This window comes from Coregonus lavaretus (genome assembly GCF_964263955.1).
Source record: "Coregonus lavaretus genome assembly, chromosome: 33".
Taxonomy (NCBI): domain Eukaryota; kingdom Metazoa; phylum Chordata; class Actinopteri; order Salmoniformes; family Salmonidae; genus Coregonus; species Coregonus lavaretus.
Genome location: NC_140020.1, coordinates 13,348,664 through 13,366,985, shown reverse-complemented (window position 1 = coordinate 13,366,985; position 18,322 = coordinate 13,348,664). Strand labels below are relative to the sequence as shown.

Here is an 18,322-nt window from a genome sequence, read left to right as displayed (position 1 = left end):
GTCATATCCACATTCATAACCATTCAGTTCAAATACACCTTCAGAATCAAACTAAACTAAACCCAGTGGTTGTCGGGTGGAGGGTGGATGTGTGTTAGCTGTTGTTTTGAAGTGAGGGCCCTTCCAGAGCCTGAGCTTGGGGCCATCCCTGTCAGCCCAGGGCTGTTTTCCTTTCCTCTCCTCTCTCCACCGCTCTGCTCTGAGAAAAAGTGCCAAACTGCCAATTCAGAGCAGCAACACTAATCAGTCAGCAGAAGTTGCGGCCTACTGAGCCGGGGTATTCAAAAGACTTTCATTAACTTCCTGTGAACCTCAATTACCCAAATTACGCTGTACAATCCCATTTAACATTTTCAATTTGCTTGCTCCATAAAATGCAAATGTGTTGTTATTAGCACAAATGTAAATGAAAGCTGGGATTGCTATGACAACGTAGAGTTCCAGTTCCAGCCTAAAACATGAGGCAGGGCAGGCTTCTACAGTTGAAGTCGGAAGTTTACATACACCTTAGCCAAATACATTTAAACTCAGTTTTTCACAATTCCTGACATTTAATCCTAGTAAAAATTCCCTGTCTTAGATCAGTTAGGATCACCACATTATTTTAAGAATGTGAAATGTCAGAGTAATAGCAGAGAGAAGGATTTATTTCAGCTTTTATTTCTTTCATCACATTCCCAGTGGGTCAGAAGTTTACATACACTCAATTAGTATTTGGATTGCATTGCCCTTAAATTGTTTAACTTGGGTCAAACGTTTCGGGTAGCCTTCCACAAGCTTCCTACAATAAGTTGGGTGAATTTTGGCCCATTCCTCCTGACAGAGCTGGTGTAACTGAGTCAGGTTTGTAGGCCTCCTTGCTCGCACACGCTTTTTCAGTTCTGCCCACAAATGTTCTATATAATTGAGGTCATGGCTTTGTGATGGCCACTCCAATACCTTGACTTTGTTGTCCTTAAGCCATTTTGCCACAACTTTGGAAGTATGCTTGGGGTCATTGTCCATCAGGAACACCCATTTGCGACCAAGCTTTAACTTCCTGACTGATGTCTTGAGATGTTGCTTCAATTCATCCACATAATTTTCCTTCCTCATGATGCCATCTATTTTGTGAAGTGCACCAGTCCCTCCTGCAGCAAAGCACCCCAACAGCATGATGCTGCCACCCCCGTGCTTCACGGTTGGGATGGTGTTCTTCGGCTTGCAAGCCATCCCCCATTTTCCTCCAAACATAACGATGGTCATTATGGCCAAACAGTTCTATTTTTGTTTCATCAGACCAGAGGACATTTCTCCAAAAAGTACGATCTTTGTCCCCATGTGCAGTTACAAACCATAGTCTGGCTTTTTTATGATGGTTTTGGAGCAGTGGCTTCTTCCTTGCTGAGCGGCCTTTCAGGTTGTGTCGATATAGGACTCGTTTTACTGTGGATATAGATACTTTTGTACCTGTTTCCTCCAGCATCTTCACAAGGTCCTTTGCTGTTGTTCTGGGATTGATTTGCACTTTTCGCACCAAAGTACATTAATCTCTAGGAGACAGATCGCGTCTCGTTCCTGAGCGGTATGACGGCTGCGTGGTCCCATGGTGTTTATACTTGTGTACTATTGTTTGTACAGATGAACGTGGTACCTTCAGGCATTTGGAAATTGCTCCCAAGGATGAACCAGACTGGAGGTCTACAGTTTTTTTTCTGAGGTCTTGGCTGATTTCTTTAGATTTTCCCATGATGTCAAGCAAAGAGGCACTGAGTTTGAAGGTAGGCCTTGAAATACATCCACAGGTACACCTCCAATTGACTCAAATGATGTCAATCAGCCTATCAGAAGCTTCTAAAGCCATGACATCATTTTCTGGAATTTTCCAAGCTGTTTAAAGGCAAAGTCAACTTCTGACCCACTGGAATTGTGATACAGTGAATTATAAGTGAAATCATCTGTCTGTAAACAATTGTTTACAGTCAGTTAGGACAAAGTAGATGTCCTAACCGACTTGCCAAAACTATAGTTTGTTAACATGAAATTTGTGGAGTGGTTGAAAAACGAGTTTTAATGACTCCAACCTAAGTGTATGTAAACTTCCGACTTCAAATGTATGTGCTCTAGGGGATAATTTGGGAAGCAGAGAATAAGAGCTCTGTTGGTTATTATCTTGACCAAAGGACCATAGAGGTCTGAGTTTTATATCTGAAGGGCTCATTATGTTCTGTATTAAACGACATGGACTGCTCTCTACCGTTACATCCTTGTTAGTATGGAGGCTGAATAAATTTGGCTTGGCACATAAAACCCTCACAAACTTTTACAGATGCACAATTGAGAGCATCCTATCGGGCTGTATCACCGCCTGGTACGGCAACTGCACCACCCGAAACCGCAAGGCTCTCCAGAGGGTGGTGCGGTCTGCCGAACGCATTACTGGGGGCAAACTACCCGCCCTCCAAGACACCTACAGCACCCGATGTCACAGGAAGGCCAAAAAGATAATCAAGGACATCAACCACCCGAGCCACTGCCTGTTCACCCCGCTATCATCCAGAAGGCGAGGTCAGTACAGGTGCATCAAAAGCTTGGACCGAGAGAATGAAAAACAGCTTCTATCTCAAGGCCATCAAACTGTTAAATAGCCATCACTAGCACATTAGAGGCTGCTGCTGCCTATTGAAATCACTGGCCACATTTTGTTATTGACCAAATACTTATTTTCCTCCATAATTTGAAAATAAATTCATAAAAAATCCTACAATGTGATTTTCTGGAGAAAAAAAAATCTCAATTTGTCTGTCATAGTTGACGTGTACCTATGATGAAAATTACAGGCCTCTCTCATCTTTTTAAGTGGGAGAACTTGCACAATTGGTGGCTGACTAAATACTTTTTTTCCCCACTGTATATACTGTATTCTATTCTATAATATTCTGCTGTATTTTAGTCCATGCCGCTCTGTTATTGCTTGTCCATATATGTATACAGTCATGGCCAAAATTGTTGGCACCCCTGAAATTTTTCCAGAAAATGAAGTATTTCTCACAGAAAAGTATTGAAATTACACATGTTTTGCTATGCACATGTTTATTTCCTTTGTGTGTATTGGAATAACACAAAAAAAAACAGGAAAAAAGCAAATTTGACATAATTTCACACAAAACTAAAAAAATGGGCCGGACAAAGTTATTGGCACCCTTTCAAAATTGTGGATAAATAAGTTTGTTCCAAGCATGTGATGCTCCTTTAAACTCACCTGGGGCAAGTAACAGGTGTGGGCAATCTAAAAATCACACCTGAAAGCAGATAAAAAGGAGAGAAGTTGACTCAGTCTTTGCATTGTGTTTCTGTGTGTGCCACACTAAGCATGGAGAACAGAAAGAGGAAAAGAGAACTGTCTGAGGACTTGAGAACCAAAATTGTGGAAAAATATCAACAATCTCAAGGTTACAAGTCCATCTCCAGAGATCTAGATGTTCCTTTGTCCACAGTGCGCAACATGATCAAGAAGTTTGCAACCCATGGCACTGTAGCTAATCTCCCTGGACGTGGACGGAAGAGAAAAATTGATGAAAGGTTGCAACGCAGGATAGTCCGGATGGTGGATAAGCAGCCCCAAACAAGTTCCAAAGAAATTCAAGCTGTCCTGCAGGCTCAGGGTGCATCAGTGTCAGCGCGAACTATACGTCGAAATTTGAATGAAATGAAACGCTATGGCAGGAGACCCAGGAGGACCCCACTGCTGACACAGAGACATAAAAAAGCAAGACTACAGTTTGCCAAAATGTACATGAGTAAGCCAAATTCCTTCTGGGAGAACGTCTTATGGACAGATGAGACCAAGATAGAGCTTTTTGGTAAAGCACATCGTTCTACTGTTTACCGAAAATGTAATGAAGCCTTCAAAGAAAAGAACACAGTACCTACAGTCAAATATGGTGGAGGTTCAAAGATGTTTTGGGGTTGTTTTGCTGCCTCTGGCACTGGGTGCCTTGACTGTGTGCAAGGCATCATGAAATCTGAGGATTACCAAAGGATTTTGGGTCGCAATGTAGGGCCCAGTGTCAGAAAGCTGGGTTTGCGTCCGAGATCATGGGTCTTCCAGCAGGACAATGACCCCAAACATACTTAATAATTATAATAATTACTTCAAAAAGCACCCAGAAATGGATGGCAACAAAGCGCTGGAGAGTTCTGAAGTGGCCAGCAATGAGTCCAGATCTTAATCCCATTGAACACCTGTGGAGAGATCTTAAAATTGCTGTTGGGAAAAGGCACCCATCCAATATGAGAGACCTGGAGCAGTTTGCAAAAGAAGAGTGGTCCAAAATTCCGGGTGAGAGGTGTAAGAAGCTTATTGATGGTTATAGGAAGCGACTGATTTCAGTTATTTTTTCCAAAGGGTGTGCAACTAAATATTAAGTTAAGGGTGCCAATCATTTTGTCCGGCCCATTTTTTGAGTTTTGTGTGAAATTATGTCAAATTTGCTTTTTTCCTGTTTTTTTTGTGTTATTCCAATACACACAAAGGAAATAAACATGTGCATAGCAAAACATGTGTAATTTCAATACTTTTCTGTGAGAAATACTTCATTTTCTGGAAAAATTTCAGGGGTGCCAACAATTTTGGCCATGACTGTATATGATTATATTACTAGATTTGTGTGTATAGGGTATATGTTGTGAAATTGTTAGATATTACTTGTTAGATATTACTGCACTGTCGGAGCTAGAAGCACAAGCATTTCGCTACACCCGCAATAACATCTGCTAAACAAGTGTATGTGACAAATAACATTAGATTGGATTGGATTTGATTTGAGTTTTTACCAGTCAAATCTATTCCAGACACTTCTACTTCCTGGTGCCACTGGACCATGTAGCCTATCAACTGGCTTCTGAACAAATGTGCTGATCCTCAACACTTAAAGACAGCGTAACTTTTCAGACTCCCAGGTGAGCAGAGAACATAGAGATGAAAGGCAGAGCATTTTTTTATTTGCTAGATAAAGGTCTGGGCTGATGTAAACTGTGAAACGGTGCTATAAAGTAAAGGGCTAATTAGCCATCTATGGTAGAGAGAGAGTAGAGTAGAGCGGGCAGGTAAGGGTGCAGTCACAGGGCAGTCTGCCAACCATTGCCAATGGCACCGTCCTCATCAGGTCACAGGGACGTTGTAAAGAGCTTACCTGGCAGATGGATGTCTCCGGGTCACAGGCCTCACTGTGCCCGTTGCACTGGCACTGCACACAGCTTCCGATGCCCACTCTGGAGGCCGCGCCACCGCTGCGGGCAGACAGGCGGTAAAACCCGGCCCCACATTCCTGCCGATGGGCGAAATACAGACAGACGGTTACCGGTTAGGCTGTTACATCCCCCCACCCCACCCCAGCCCTCCCCGAGACGCTCATGGGAGTCCCGGGCTCCTATGGAGCTCCAACGAGACATACTCACTGAGAATTAATCGGGTCAATTTGAGGCGCCATCTGTTCCCGGCAAACACATTAAACGCCTGTTTAAAAATACTTTATTAACTATGTGGCAGCTTCAAATAATTGCCATCTGTCTGGTTTTCTTACAGCCACCTTTATGAGGAATCCAGTAGGAGACACATCAGTAACACTCAGGTCTGGATGGAGGTTGTCGTAGTAACACAACAAGAGTTAATTAGGAGTGGAGTAGAGACGCACTAAAGAGTGGGGGAGCATTCGAGGTGTCTGGGTGGATGTGTGAGAAAGAGGGAGTGAGCTAGCAGTTTTGATGAGAAGGATGTGAACTGTTTCTAACAGGTGTTTCAGCCTGACTCCACGGCTGTGGCTCTGATTGGACTGTGACTGACACACAGGCACGCACACACCTGTCGCCATGGCTGATGGTCTGATGGGAGACACACACACACAGCCCTCTCTGATGGATTACGCTGTCGCCATGGCTGACGGTCTGATGGAAGACACAGAGACACAGCTGGTGGTGTGGCTAGCTAGCCTACCTCGCAGGACAGGCCGGAGTAGCCCAGCGGGCAGTTACACTTCTCTATCTGGTGAGCCCGCTCACTCTCCACGGACGGCCTTCCCTCCTCTGCCACCTCCATTGAAATCTCAGAGATCCTGGATTTAGTGGAGAGAGAGGGAGAGAGAAAGGGAGAGAGAGCGACAGCCATGTGAGCCAATGGCAACAATAAAACACTTTTCCATGGACATTCTGCGTTCTCTTCTCTATGCTTGAAATATGCTATTATGCTATTGCCCCTCGTTCATTAAATGGATTGAACAGGTCACTGTTAAATGCAGAGGGTGATCCATGTTAACATGACATGATTAAGCTGACAGTGATACTGAAATGAAGAGTGCAGAGTAAACAGTCAATGCATTAGCTCTCTAACAGCGGATATCTCAGTTTAGCCCATTGTGTGTTCAGACAGAGACAGAGAGGAGAGCTCACCTGCTGTGTCTCATCATGTTCCCATGGGAACCCTTAATGAGGACGTAGTCAACATAAAACAGCAGGTCCATGAAGTCCTTGCGTGTCATGGCCTTCTTGTCTTCGTACTTCCACTCGTGCTGAAAAACAAAACATGTTCATAACATCACTTCAAATTATAATTTCTGCATCTTTAGAGGTTAGAATCTAGCTTTGAAGAGCTATTGGGAAAAAGACAAGAGATGCATTGGCATGGCATCCATCACAAAGGCCCATAATGTGTTTTAACAACACAAGCGAGTTTCAGTGTCATATGGATAATAACTGCATTTTCAGAGGTTAGGAAACAGTAATGACAACGAGATCCACCATGTAAGCCCATGTCCTTACCTCTGTCATGTCGATCTCATGGCGGGTGAGTTGTCCAATCTGCAGTCCCTGCATGTGGTGGACCATCACCTTGTTTCTGTTGGCCCCTCCATTTATGATGACCTGTGGTTCGTAGGAGGTGCGGCATGTCTCGTCATGCCCCTCAAAGTAGATGGTGTACTTCAGCTTGCCGCCGTAGGCTGTGATCTAAAGAGGAGAAACCATCCTAGTAACTTGTTAGTACAATACCCATCTCTGAACAGAATATAGTCAACTCCTGATAAGTCCAAGTTGAATAGTGTTTTAAAGCAGCAATGTTCACCAGTTCTCAATTCAAATACATACATTTTCACCCCAGATACCTGCTTGTTTGGGTTTAATGCACACACAGGTTATACGTAAAGCAGTCTCAAGCAATTATACAGTATATGTCAGCGGTCGATTGTACACTTCTTATCAACTTGTTAAATAACTTTGAGATGAGGGTGCCCTCACCATGGACGCCTGGAACTGCTCAGGCAGTCTCCAGTAGTAGGGTTCGGTCAGCTTCTGGGTGACCAGGTCAGCGTTAACGATGATCTCTGGGTGCTGGAAGGTCACTCCATGTGTGGTCTCCTGCTGGTTGGCTTCGTCCACTACGGGCAGCTTGGTCTGCTCTGGCTTCAGGGACAACTGCAGCAGTACAGAGACAACAAACAAACAGCATCACTTATAAATGTCACACAAAATACACAGATAATGGGTTGTATTTGAGAAGGTATTTTCCAAGAGTTTGAAGTGCTTATGTTGCAAGTGGATTATGCAAGGATATTTCAAAAGAAAAGCAGCCTTTGTGACATTGGACAACTCTATTCACCAATTCCACACCAGGACTCAGCCTCTCATATAGTTGTAGATTAAAATGCATTTCACATCCTGAGGCCAGGCCAGAGACGTGTTTCATTGGGCAAATAGAACATGAATATCTTTAAGAAGCCACTCCTGTACAGTAGGCTATGCCTCTGAGGCCCCTGTTTTAAAGACGTCCTCCAGCGATTTGTGAACTTTTACTGTTGAAAAGCAATATCCCAAGTATAATTACAGTAAAGTACACACACAGAAGGGTAAAACATTTTCTGGGAGCAAAACAGTTTTTTTTTAGACACTCCTCTCCACTCCCATCTAAATATCCAGCGTAGGGCTCACTAAAGGCTTCAGGGGGGCCGGGCTGTGCCCCTCACCTCACCATGCAATCTCACGACTCACTGACTTAGAGAAAATCTCCTGCCTTCCAATAAATGAGGGAGAGGATTCTCAACTGGCCCCCTTTTTCCTCTTCGTCTTATAGCAAACAAACTTAGATTAACTTTGGGACGGCAACCTTTATTTCATTTGTTTGTCGTTTCCATTTATATGAAAGAAGGGTCCCTCTGCCAATGTCCTCAGCCACAGTCTCCATGGATACAGCGGGCGGAGGGTTATTAGGTCTGTGGCGCTCTGGGAGGAAATCCTTATTAAAACAAACATGGAAGCTGCAGCTCCCAGACTGCCTGCTTTCAAGCCCCCTATACCCCCCTTGTACCAGGCTAGCCTCCTGTTTGTGCCTGGTCCCCCTGGTTCTCTATGCGTCCCTTAAATTACAGCAAAATAAGATGGGGAATAAATACCTGGTCGGGAATGAAGCAATGGAGGAGAACCACTCACATGTTATAAATATCTTCTCCGTTGCCCATGAAATCATATAGCTGTGTTGTGGCATTTCCCTCTATGCTTTTTCAGTACTTTGGGTGCACATAAGTTTATATCCAACTAATTAATGTTGGTTAACTGTTGCTTGAAAACAAATGTTGTCATTACAATATCATTACATTTTAGTCATTTAGCAGACGCTCTTATCCAGAACGACTTACAGTAGTGAGTGCATAATAAACAATAAAACATGTTTTTATCAAACAGGCCCCCCGTGGGAATCAAACCCACAACCCTAGCGTTGCAAATGCCATGCTCTACCAACTGAGCCACACAGGACACATATTTCAAGATAGCATAGAACATTATTCATATTAGTGTTTGTCTGTGTGTGCGTGCATGTTGCGTGATGTATTTGAGTGCACACACAGTAACTGTATGTTTGTGTACGAATACCGTACCTCAGTCTGTTCCTGTGAGTGGGTGGACTTGCATGTGATAGGTGATGCATGTGCCCACACTGTACATGTGTGCGTATTTCTGTCACATTTCTTCATGACTTGACTTACCCACATGCGGATGAGGCCCTGTGCCTCAGTGCAGGTGCTGGACATACCGAAGCAGTAACACTGACTGCAGCCCAGTGGGTTCCTGGTGCTCAGGCCAAACGTCCCCAACTTACACTGGTCACACTTTAGACCCTGTATATTCGCCTAGGGACACAACACACAGACACTCAGCAATAACACTGCTATTTGCAGTCCAAAATGGCTGGTCAATATTGTAAAATTCATAGCAGGTACAGTATTATTGCAGTTTTCAGTAGAGTATACATACGACCTGAATACAAAACACATCTGAATAGTTTTGCAAATATATTACAGGCCTAGCGATATATCTGATTTGAGATAGAGCCAAGCTATAAATAACCATGACAGTAATCTCTTGTTCTCTTCACCTTACTCTGCTCTGTATTGATCAAAGAAGATGATAGTCAGAAGAATCCCAAGGCAGCCATGTGAATAGGTACAGTAGGTGCATTTCAAAGGGGCAGACATGTCACTGAGGAGGAATGATAAAGGGCATACCCCCACACACAGCAGACATACACAGTGATAGCCCTGATAAGGGTGTATCACACAAAAAACACTATTTTATATGGAACGTTTCCCTTCGATCTTATCTGATGCTTTCCCCTAGTTAATATACTCCCAAAGCAGGGATAACTGAGAAGCCACATTCATAACAGACATTGGTTGTGCCATGAATTAGGGAGAACTGAGAAGCCACATTCATAACAGACATTGTTTGTGCCATGAACGTTTTGTTTACACACCAGTCTGTAAAGAGGATGCTAAGGCAGTTGTGTAGAAATCCGTTGATGGCAGGGCACTCAAATCATCGTTAAATGTTTGTTTTTACACTGCTGCTACTCACTGTTTATTATCTATGCATAGTGACTTTACCCCTACCTACATGTACAGATTTCCTCGACTAACCTGTACCCACGCACATTGACTCAGTACCGGTACCCCCTGTATACAGCCTCATTACTGTCATTTTATTGTGTTATTTTATTTAATTTTTTACTTTAGTTTATTTAGTAAATATTTTTTTAACTCTATTTTCTTAAAACTGCATTGTTGGTTAAGGGCTTGTAAGTAAGCATTTCACAGTAAGGTCTACACTTGTGGTATTCGGCGCATATAATAAATACAATTTGATTTGATTTAAATCATCATAAAAGCATAGCCTACCCTATACCCTACTGTAATCGATCGCACACAACAAACCATCTAACATGTGATTTCGCATTACAGACCAAATAGTCTTGTAGGCCTACGTAAATCCATGACTCTTTAACATGCGACTCACATAAACCTACAATAATAATAATAATATAATTAATAGACTATGAGACTAGACCATAATGCCCTGATTAAACATTAATGATCACAATAGACAGCCATAGCCGATATAGACTATAACAGTGGTCACCAACCTTTTCTTAGTCGAGATCACTTTGAGTCAAAATGCAAGCCGAGTGCAATTCTCTGCTGGGCGCGGGAGATCAAGTCTGTCTACAATGTATTGTGATATCAATTAAATGATCAATAGCATATAGGGCAAAGTTATATTTCCAATTAAATTACATTCCTAAAAATGATAGGCTATTTACATTGACTGGAAATAAATATTGTTTCATGCATTTGCCTATAACTTAGCACATTTTCCAACATCCTCTTCTATACACAAAGAAAATAGTATATTCAAATAATTGAACATTGAGCTTTGTTTGGCCATTGTATTTGTTTTCGCTAGCCAAGTAGGCTAGTGAGTCTTAGCTAGCTAGCTAACGATGAGTAGCCTACATAGTGTAGCCTAGCCTACACAGCGATAGCTACTGTTTATTGCACATGGTATCAGTGCAAAGTGACATGTGCCAGAACCAGCCCATTATTTTGATATTGATAAGCTGTTTTTGTGTGTGTTTTTTTTTTTGGGGGGGGGGGTTAATAATCAAGCATAATTCAAATTCATTACATAGGCCTAAATGAAATAGATTTTAAGAACAGCACTAGATTGTATGTATGATGTCCTTAAGTGTACTGAAAGGCATCTGCCAAATAAAATGTATTATTATTATTATTATTATTATTATCATTATCATCATCACTGAGTGTACAAAACATTAACATGTGTACAAAACATGAGTTGCACCCCCCCAGCTCAAATAAGCAAAGAGAAACAACAGTACATCATTACTTTAAGACATGATGGTCAGTCAATACGGAAAATTCCAAGAACTTTTAAAGTTTCTTCAAGCGCAGTCGCAGAAACCATCAAGCGTGTCATGGGGTGCTGAAGGTGGGTGTGGTGCAGGAATCAAGCGCAGGACGCAGAAGCTAAGTCCAAAAGACTTTAGTGAGTTATTCACGTAGTACACGAGAACAATAAGCCCGGAGGCGAAATAACGGCGCACACAGGCGTCAAACAAACGGCGCACTAAAAAAAAAAACCTCTCCAAACACGGAGGGAAGAATACGTAGCTCCGAACACCAAACAGAGGAGCAATCACACACAACACCATACACACACAACGAGAACTAAATAGGACACTAACGAGGACTAACTAGACACAGGTGTACAACATCCAGACAAAACCAAACGAACATGAAACATAGATCGGTGGCAGCTAGTACTCCGGGGACGACGACCGCCGAAACCTGCCCGAACAAGGAGGAGGAGCAGCCTCGGCCGAAACCGTGACAGTACCCCCCCCTTGACGCGCGGCTCCAGCCGTGCGCCGACCCCGGCCTCGGGGACGACCAGGAGGGCGCGGAGCAGGGCGCGCGGGATGGTCCCGGTGGAACTCTGACAGGAGAGATGGGTCTAGGATGTCCCTCCGCGGCACCCAGCACCGCTCCTCCGGGCCGTACCCCTCCCACTCCACGAGATACTGGAGACCCCCCATCCGGCGTCTTGAGTCCAAGATGGACCGAACGGTGTACGCCGGAGCCCCCTCGATGTCCAATGGGGGCGAAGGAGTCTCTCCTATCTCACCTTCCTGGAGTGGACCAGCTACCACCGGCCTGAGAAGAGACACATGGAACGAGGGGTTAATATTCTTATATTCAACAGGCAGATGTAACCTATAACACACCTCGTTCAATCTTCTCAGGACTTTAAAAGGCCCCACAAACCGCCGACCCAGCTTCCGGCAGGGCAGGCGGAGGGGTAGGTTTCTGGTAGAGAGCCAGACTCGATCTCCGGGTGCGTACACCGGCCCCTCACTGCGGTGGAGATCGGCGCTCGCCTTGTGACGACGGATGGCCCGCTGCAGGTGGACGTGTGCACCGTTCCACGTCTCCTCCGAGCGCCTCATCCAATCATCCACCGCAGGGGCCTCGATATGGCTCTGCTGCCAAGGTGCCAGAACCGGCTGGTAACCTAACACACATTGGAAGGGGGTTAGGTTGGTAGAGGAGTGGCGGAGAGAGTTCTGGGCCATCTCGGCCCAGTGAATGTACCGAGCCCACTCCTCAGGCCGGTCCTGGCAATACAACCTCAGAAACCTACCCACATCCTGGTTGACTCGTTCTACCTGCCCGTTACTCTCCGGGTGGTACCCTGAGGTAAGGCTCACTGAGACCTCCAAACGTTCCATGAACGCTCTCCATACTCGGGAGGTAAACTGGGGGCCTCGATCAGACACTATATCCTCGGGTACCCCGTAATGCCGGAAGACGTGGGTAAATAGGGCCTCTGCGGTTTGTAGGGCAGTAGGAAGACCCGACATAGGGAGAAGACGACAGGCCTTAGAGAACCGGTCCACAACGACCAGGATGGTAGTATTCCCCTGAGAGAGGGGAAGGTCTGTCACAAAATCCACCGAGAGGTGGGACCATGGTCGTTGTGGAACGGGCAGGGGTTGTAACTTACCCCTGGGCAGGTGTCTGGGCGCCTTACACTGGGCGCACACCGAGCAGGAGGAGACATAAACCCTCACATCCCTGGCTAACGTGGGCCACCAGTATTTAGTGCTAAGACAATGCACTGTCCGGCCAATACCCGGATGTCCAGAGGAGGGTGACGTGTGAGCCCAGTAAATGAGTCGATCCCGAATCTCGAGCGGAACGTACTTCCGACCCTCAGGACACTGTGGAGGGCTGGGGTCGGTACGCAACGCTCGCTCGATTTCGGCATCGACCTCCCACACCACCGGTGCCACAAGACAAGACTCCGGTAGTATGGGAGTAGGCTCAACGGACCTCTCCTCCGTGTCATACCGCCGGGACAGCGCATCTGCCTTACCATTCTGGGACCCAGGGATGTACGTGATTTTAAATACGAACCTGGCGAGAAACATACTCCATCGAGCCTGGAGAGGGTTCAGTCTCCTCGCTGCCCGGATGTACTCCAGGTTCCGATGGTCAGTCAAAATGAGGAAAGGGTGTTGAGCCCCCTCAAGCCAATGCCTCCACACCTTAAGGGCCTGAACTACAGCTAACAGCTCCCTGTCCCCGACGTCATAATTTCGCTCCGCCGGGCTGAGCTTTTTTGAGTAAAAAGCACAGGGGTGGAGTTTAGGTGGCGTGCCGGACCGTTGAGAGAGCAGGGCCCCTATACCGGCTTCAGACGCGTCCACCTCTACCTGAAAGGGTAATGCGGGGTCCGGATGCGCCAGCACCGGAGCCGACGTAAACAGGTCCTTCAGTCTCTTAAAGGCCCTGTCCGCATCAGCTGACCACTGCAGGCGCACCGGACCCCCTTTCAGAAGGGACGTGATGGGAGCTGCCACCTGTCCAAAACCCAGGATAAACCTCCGGTAGTAATTCGCAAAGCCCAAGAACTGCTGCACCTCTTTGACAGTGGTTGGGGTTTGCCAATTACGCACAGCTGACACACGATCCACCTCCATTCTCACCCCTGACGCGGACAACCGATAACCCAAAAAGGAGACCGACTCCTGGAAAAACAGACATCTCTCTGCCTTGACATATAGGTCGTGCTCCAACAGCCTCCTCAATACACGACGCACCAGGGCTATATGCTCGGCTCGGGTAGACGAGTACACTAGAATGTCATCAATGGACTCGACCACCCCTTGCCCCTGCATATCCCGGAAAATGTCATCTACGAAGGATTGGAAGACTGATGGAGCATTCATCAACCCATATGGCATGACGAGATACTCGAAATGACCTGACGTGGTACTAAACGCTGTTTTCCATTCGTCGCCCTCACTAATGCGCACCAAGTTATATGCGCTCCTGAGATCCAGTTTTGTGAAAAACCGCGCTCCATGCAATGACTCCGTCATGGTTGAAATCAGAGGGAGTGGATAACTGTATTTCACAGTAATCTGATTGAGACCACGGTAATCGATGCACGGGCGCAACCCTCCATCTTTTTTCTTCACAAAAAAGAAGCTCGAGGAGGCGGGAGAAGTGGAGGGCCGTATGTATCCTTGTCTCAAAGATTCGTCTATGTAAGTTTCCATAGCTTTTCTCTCCTCTTGAGACAAAGGATACATGTGGCTCCGTGGGAGCTCTGCTCCTGCCTGGAGATCAATCGCACAATCCCCCTGTCTATGAGGAGGCAACTGCGTCGCCCTAGCTTTACTAAACACGAGAGCTAAATATCCATATTCAGGCGGAATGTGCAGTGCGGGCACTTGGTTTGGACTTTCCACTGAAGTCGCCCCTACGGAAACACCCAGACATCGCCCCTCACACTGAGCAGACCACCCATCGAGAGCCCTCTGTTGCCACGAAATAGCAGGGTTATGGGTGCTTAACCAGGGAATTCCCAGCACCACCGGGTACGCAGGAGAGTCGATCAGATACAACTGTATAGTCTCCTCATGACCCCCCTGCGCACACATCCTAAGTGGCGCTGTGACTTCCCTAATCAACCCCGACCCCAACGGGCGGCTATCTAAAGCATGAACTGGAAAAGGCTTGTCAACAGGTAGGAGAGGGATCCCTAAATCTAAGCAAAACTTCCGATCAACAAAATTCCCAGCTGCGCCTGAATCTACTAGCGCCTTATGCTGGGAATGAGGTGCAACCTGTGGAAAACAAACAGGTATACAAAAGTGCGCAACAGAGAGCTCTGGGTAAGTGGGGCGTCTACTCACCTGGGAAGCCTCCCCAGTGCGTGGCCTGTTGTCTCCTCCCTCGGGGAACCCTCCCCAGCACCTGGCCGCAGTGTGCCCTCCACGACCGCACTTGGTGCAGGGGACAGGCCCCCTCGGGCTCCTCCTCCTCCTTCCTCTAGCGCCAGCACCCCCGAGCTCCATAGGGCTCGGCTTGGAGGTGCCGGAGGGTGGAATGGACGGACCCCACTCGGGACGTCCACGGGTGGCCAGCAGGGTGTCCAGACGGATGGACATATCGACCAACTGGTCGAAGGTGAAATTGGTGTCACTGCAGGCCAACTCACGTTGAACGTCCTCCCGTAGGCTACATCGAAAATGGTCGATGAGGGCCCGTTCATTCCACCCTGCGTAGGAGATGGTGGTGGCGTCCATCCTCCTCCACTCGGCGTTGGCCCATTCCAACGCCTTGCACGTGAGACAGGAGATGAGGGCGGAAACGCTCTCGTGTCCCGAGGGCACCGGGTGTACAGTGGCCAGGTAGAGCTCCACCTGCAGGAGGAACCCCTGACACCCGGCAGCTGTTCCGTCATACGCCCTCGGGAGCGAGAGCCGAATCCCACTGGGTTCCGGACCTGGGACTGGTGGACCGGCCGATGGGGTTGGTAGGGTAGGTGGAGGTGTGGGTACCCCTCTGGACTCCCATCGGTGCAGGGTGTTGATGACGTCCTGAAGAGCGGTCCCCAGTTGTCGTATCTGGTCATCCTGGCCGCGGACATGCTCCTCCAGCGACTCAGGCGTGACGGTTGCTCCTGCTGATTCCATTCAAGTGGTGTGTGATTCTGTCATGGGGTGCTGAAGGTGGGTGTGGTGCAGGAATCAAGCGCAGGACGCAGAAGCTAAGTCCAAAAGACTTTAATGAGTTATTCACGTAGTACACGAGAACAATAAGCCCGGAGGCGAAATAACGGCGCACACAGGCGTCAAACAAACGGCGCACTAACATGTGCGAAAACCTCTCCAAACACGAAGGGAAGAATACGTAGCTCCGAACACCAAACAGAGGAGCAATCACACACAACACCATACACACACAACGAGAACTAAATAGGACACTAACGAGGACTAACTAGACACAGGTGTACAACATCCAGACAAAACCAAACGAACATGAAACATAGATCGGTGGCAGCTAGTACTCCGGGGACGACGACCGCCGAAACCTGCCCGAACAAGGAGGAGGAGCAGCTTCGGCCGAAACCGTGACAAAGCGCTATGATGAAACTGGCTCTCATGAGGACCGCCACAGGAAAGGAAGACCCAGAGTTACCTCTGCTGCAGAGGATAAGTTCATTAGAGTTAACTGCACCTCCGATTGCAGCCCAAATAAATGCTTCACAGAGTTCAAGTAACTGACACATCTCAACATCAACTGTTCAGAGGAGACTGCGTGAATCAGGCCTTCATGGTCGAATTGCTGCAAAGAAACCACTACTAAAGGACACCAATAAGAAGAATAGATTTGCTTGGGCCAAGAAACACGAGCAATGGACATTAGACCGGTGGAAATCTGTCCTTTGGTCTGATGAGTCCAAATTTGAGATTTTTGGTTTCTACCGCCGTGTCTTTGTGAGACGCAGAGTAGGTGAACGGATGATCTCCGCATGTGTGGTCCCCACCGTGAAGTATGGAGGAGGAGGTGTAATGGTGTAGGGGTGCTTTGCTGGTGATACTGTCAGTGATTTATTTAGAATGTAATGATGTACTGTTGTTTCTCTTGCTTATTTGAGCTGTTCTTGCCATAATATGGACTTAGTCTTTTACCAAATAGAGCTATCTTCTGTATACCAACCCTACCTTGTCACAACACAACTGATTGGCTCAAACGCATTAAGAAGGAAAGACATTCCACACATTAACTTTTAACAAGGCACACCTGTTAGTTGAAATGCATTCCAGGTGACTACCTCATTAAGCTGGTTGAGAGAATGCCAAGAGTGTGTAAAGCTGTCATCAAGGCAGAGGGTGGCAATTTTGATTTGTTTAACACTTTTTGGGTTACTACATGATTCCATATGTGTTATTTCATAGTTTTGATGTCTTCACTATTATTCTACAATGTAGAAAATAGTAAAAATAAAGAAAAATCCTTGAATGGGTAGGTGTGTCCAAACTTTTGACTGGTACTGTATATATATATATATATTATCTTTTTTGGCCTAAATCTGATTGGGTGGGCCTGGCTCCCCAGTGGGTGGGCCTGCGCCCACCCAGGCCCAACCGTGCCTATGCCCCTGTGCTAAAGATGCCAGCAATTCTATTGCTATGGCTTCATGTAACACACAGAGCCATGACACCCCTCCGGCCACAGTTGTCCGTCTATCCGTCCATCACAGTGACCTTCACTAACGTCCCCAGACCCCATCAACCTCTTCCCTCTATCCCTCCATCCCAGTAGTCTAAAATAAACAGTCAGCAAGGAAAGACATTACATTTACATTTTAGTCATTTAGCAGACGCTCTTATCCAGAGCGACTTACAGTTAGTGAATATATATATATTTTTTTATACTGGCCCCCCGTGGGAATCGAACCCACAACCCTGGCATTGCAAACGCCATGCTCCATCAACTGAGCTACATCCCTGCCGGCCATTCCCTCCCCTACCCTGGATGACGCTGGGCCAATTGTGCGCCGCCCATGAGTCTCCCGGTCGCGGCCGGCTGCGACAGAGCCTGGATTCGAACCAGGATCTCTAGTGGCACAATTAGCACTGCGATGCAGTGCCTTAGACCACTGCGCCACTCAGGAGTACACACTGAGAGAAGTGACACACACACACTAAACAGCACAACAAGAGACCCAACAACACACATTCTCTTCAAATGTCACTTTTACTTCAGATTTGAAAGTATCTTTTTAATCTCTCTCTCTGTCTCTCTCTCTGTCTGTCTCTCCCTCTGTTAATGAGGGTCATCACCTCCCATCGCTGGCACTGTGTGACAGCCTGTCACTGCACTGTCACCCTGAGGCAGGGAGCTGGGGGTGGCAACGCCTGCCTGCCTGGCGCTAGCTGATCTGAATGTCTTCCCCCCCACGTCAGGTCTATTTCCATCTCACGCTCCCTCCCACACACAGACGCTACGCTGCCTGCCAAAAGCTGGCGACAGGCCCCGTGCTGAGCCCAGATAGGAAAGGTACTAGGTAGGTGCAGAGAGCTAGAGTGCTGCTGTTGAGATACAGGCTGTATGGAGCAATCTGCCGTAGTCACGCTAATGGG

General features: G+C 46.8%; 1 protein-coding gene across 1 annotated transcript in view; it reads right to left on the bottom strand.

The window, feature by feature from the left end:
• The window catches only part of LOC311108147 (laminin subunit alpha-2-like), a gene marked incomplete at both ends in the record, with an annotated part of 179,802 nt that overhangs the window by 34,843 nt on the left and 126,637 nt on the right, over positions 1-18,322 (bottom strand). The window contains 6 exon segments of the mRNA XM_084150775.1: positions 5,175-5,309; positions 5,975-6,092; positions 6,427-6,545; positions 6,796-6,981; positions 7,270-7,446; positions 9,012-9,155. Coding sequence (XP_084006901.1) covers positions 5,175-5,309; positions 5,975-6,092; positions 6,427-6,545; positions 6,796-6,981; positions 7,270-7,446; positions 9,012-9,155 — 879 coding nt within the window.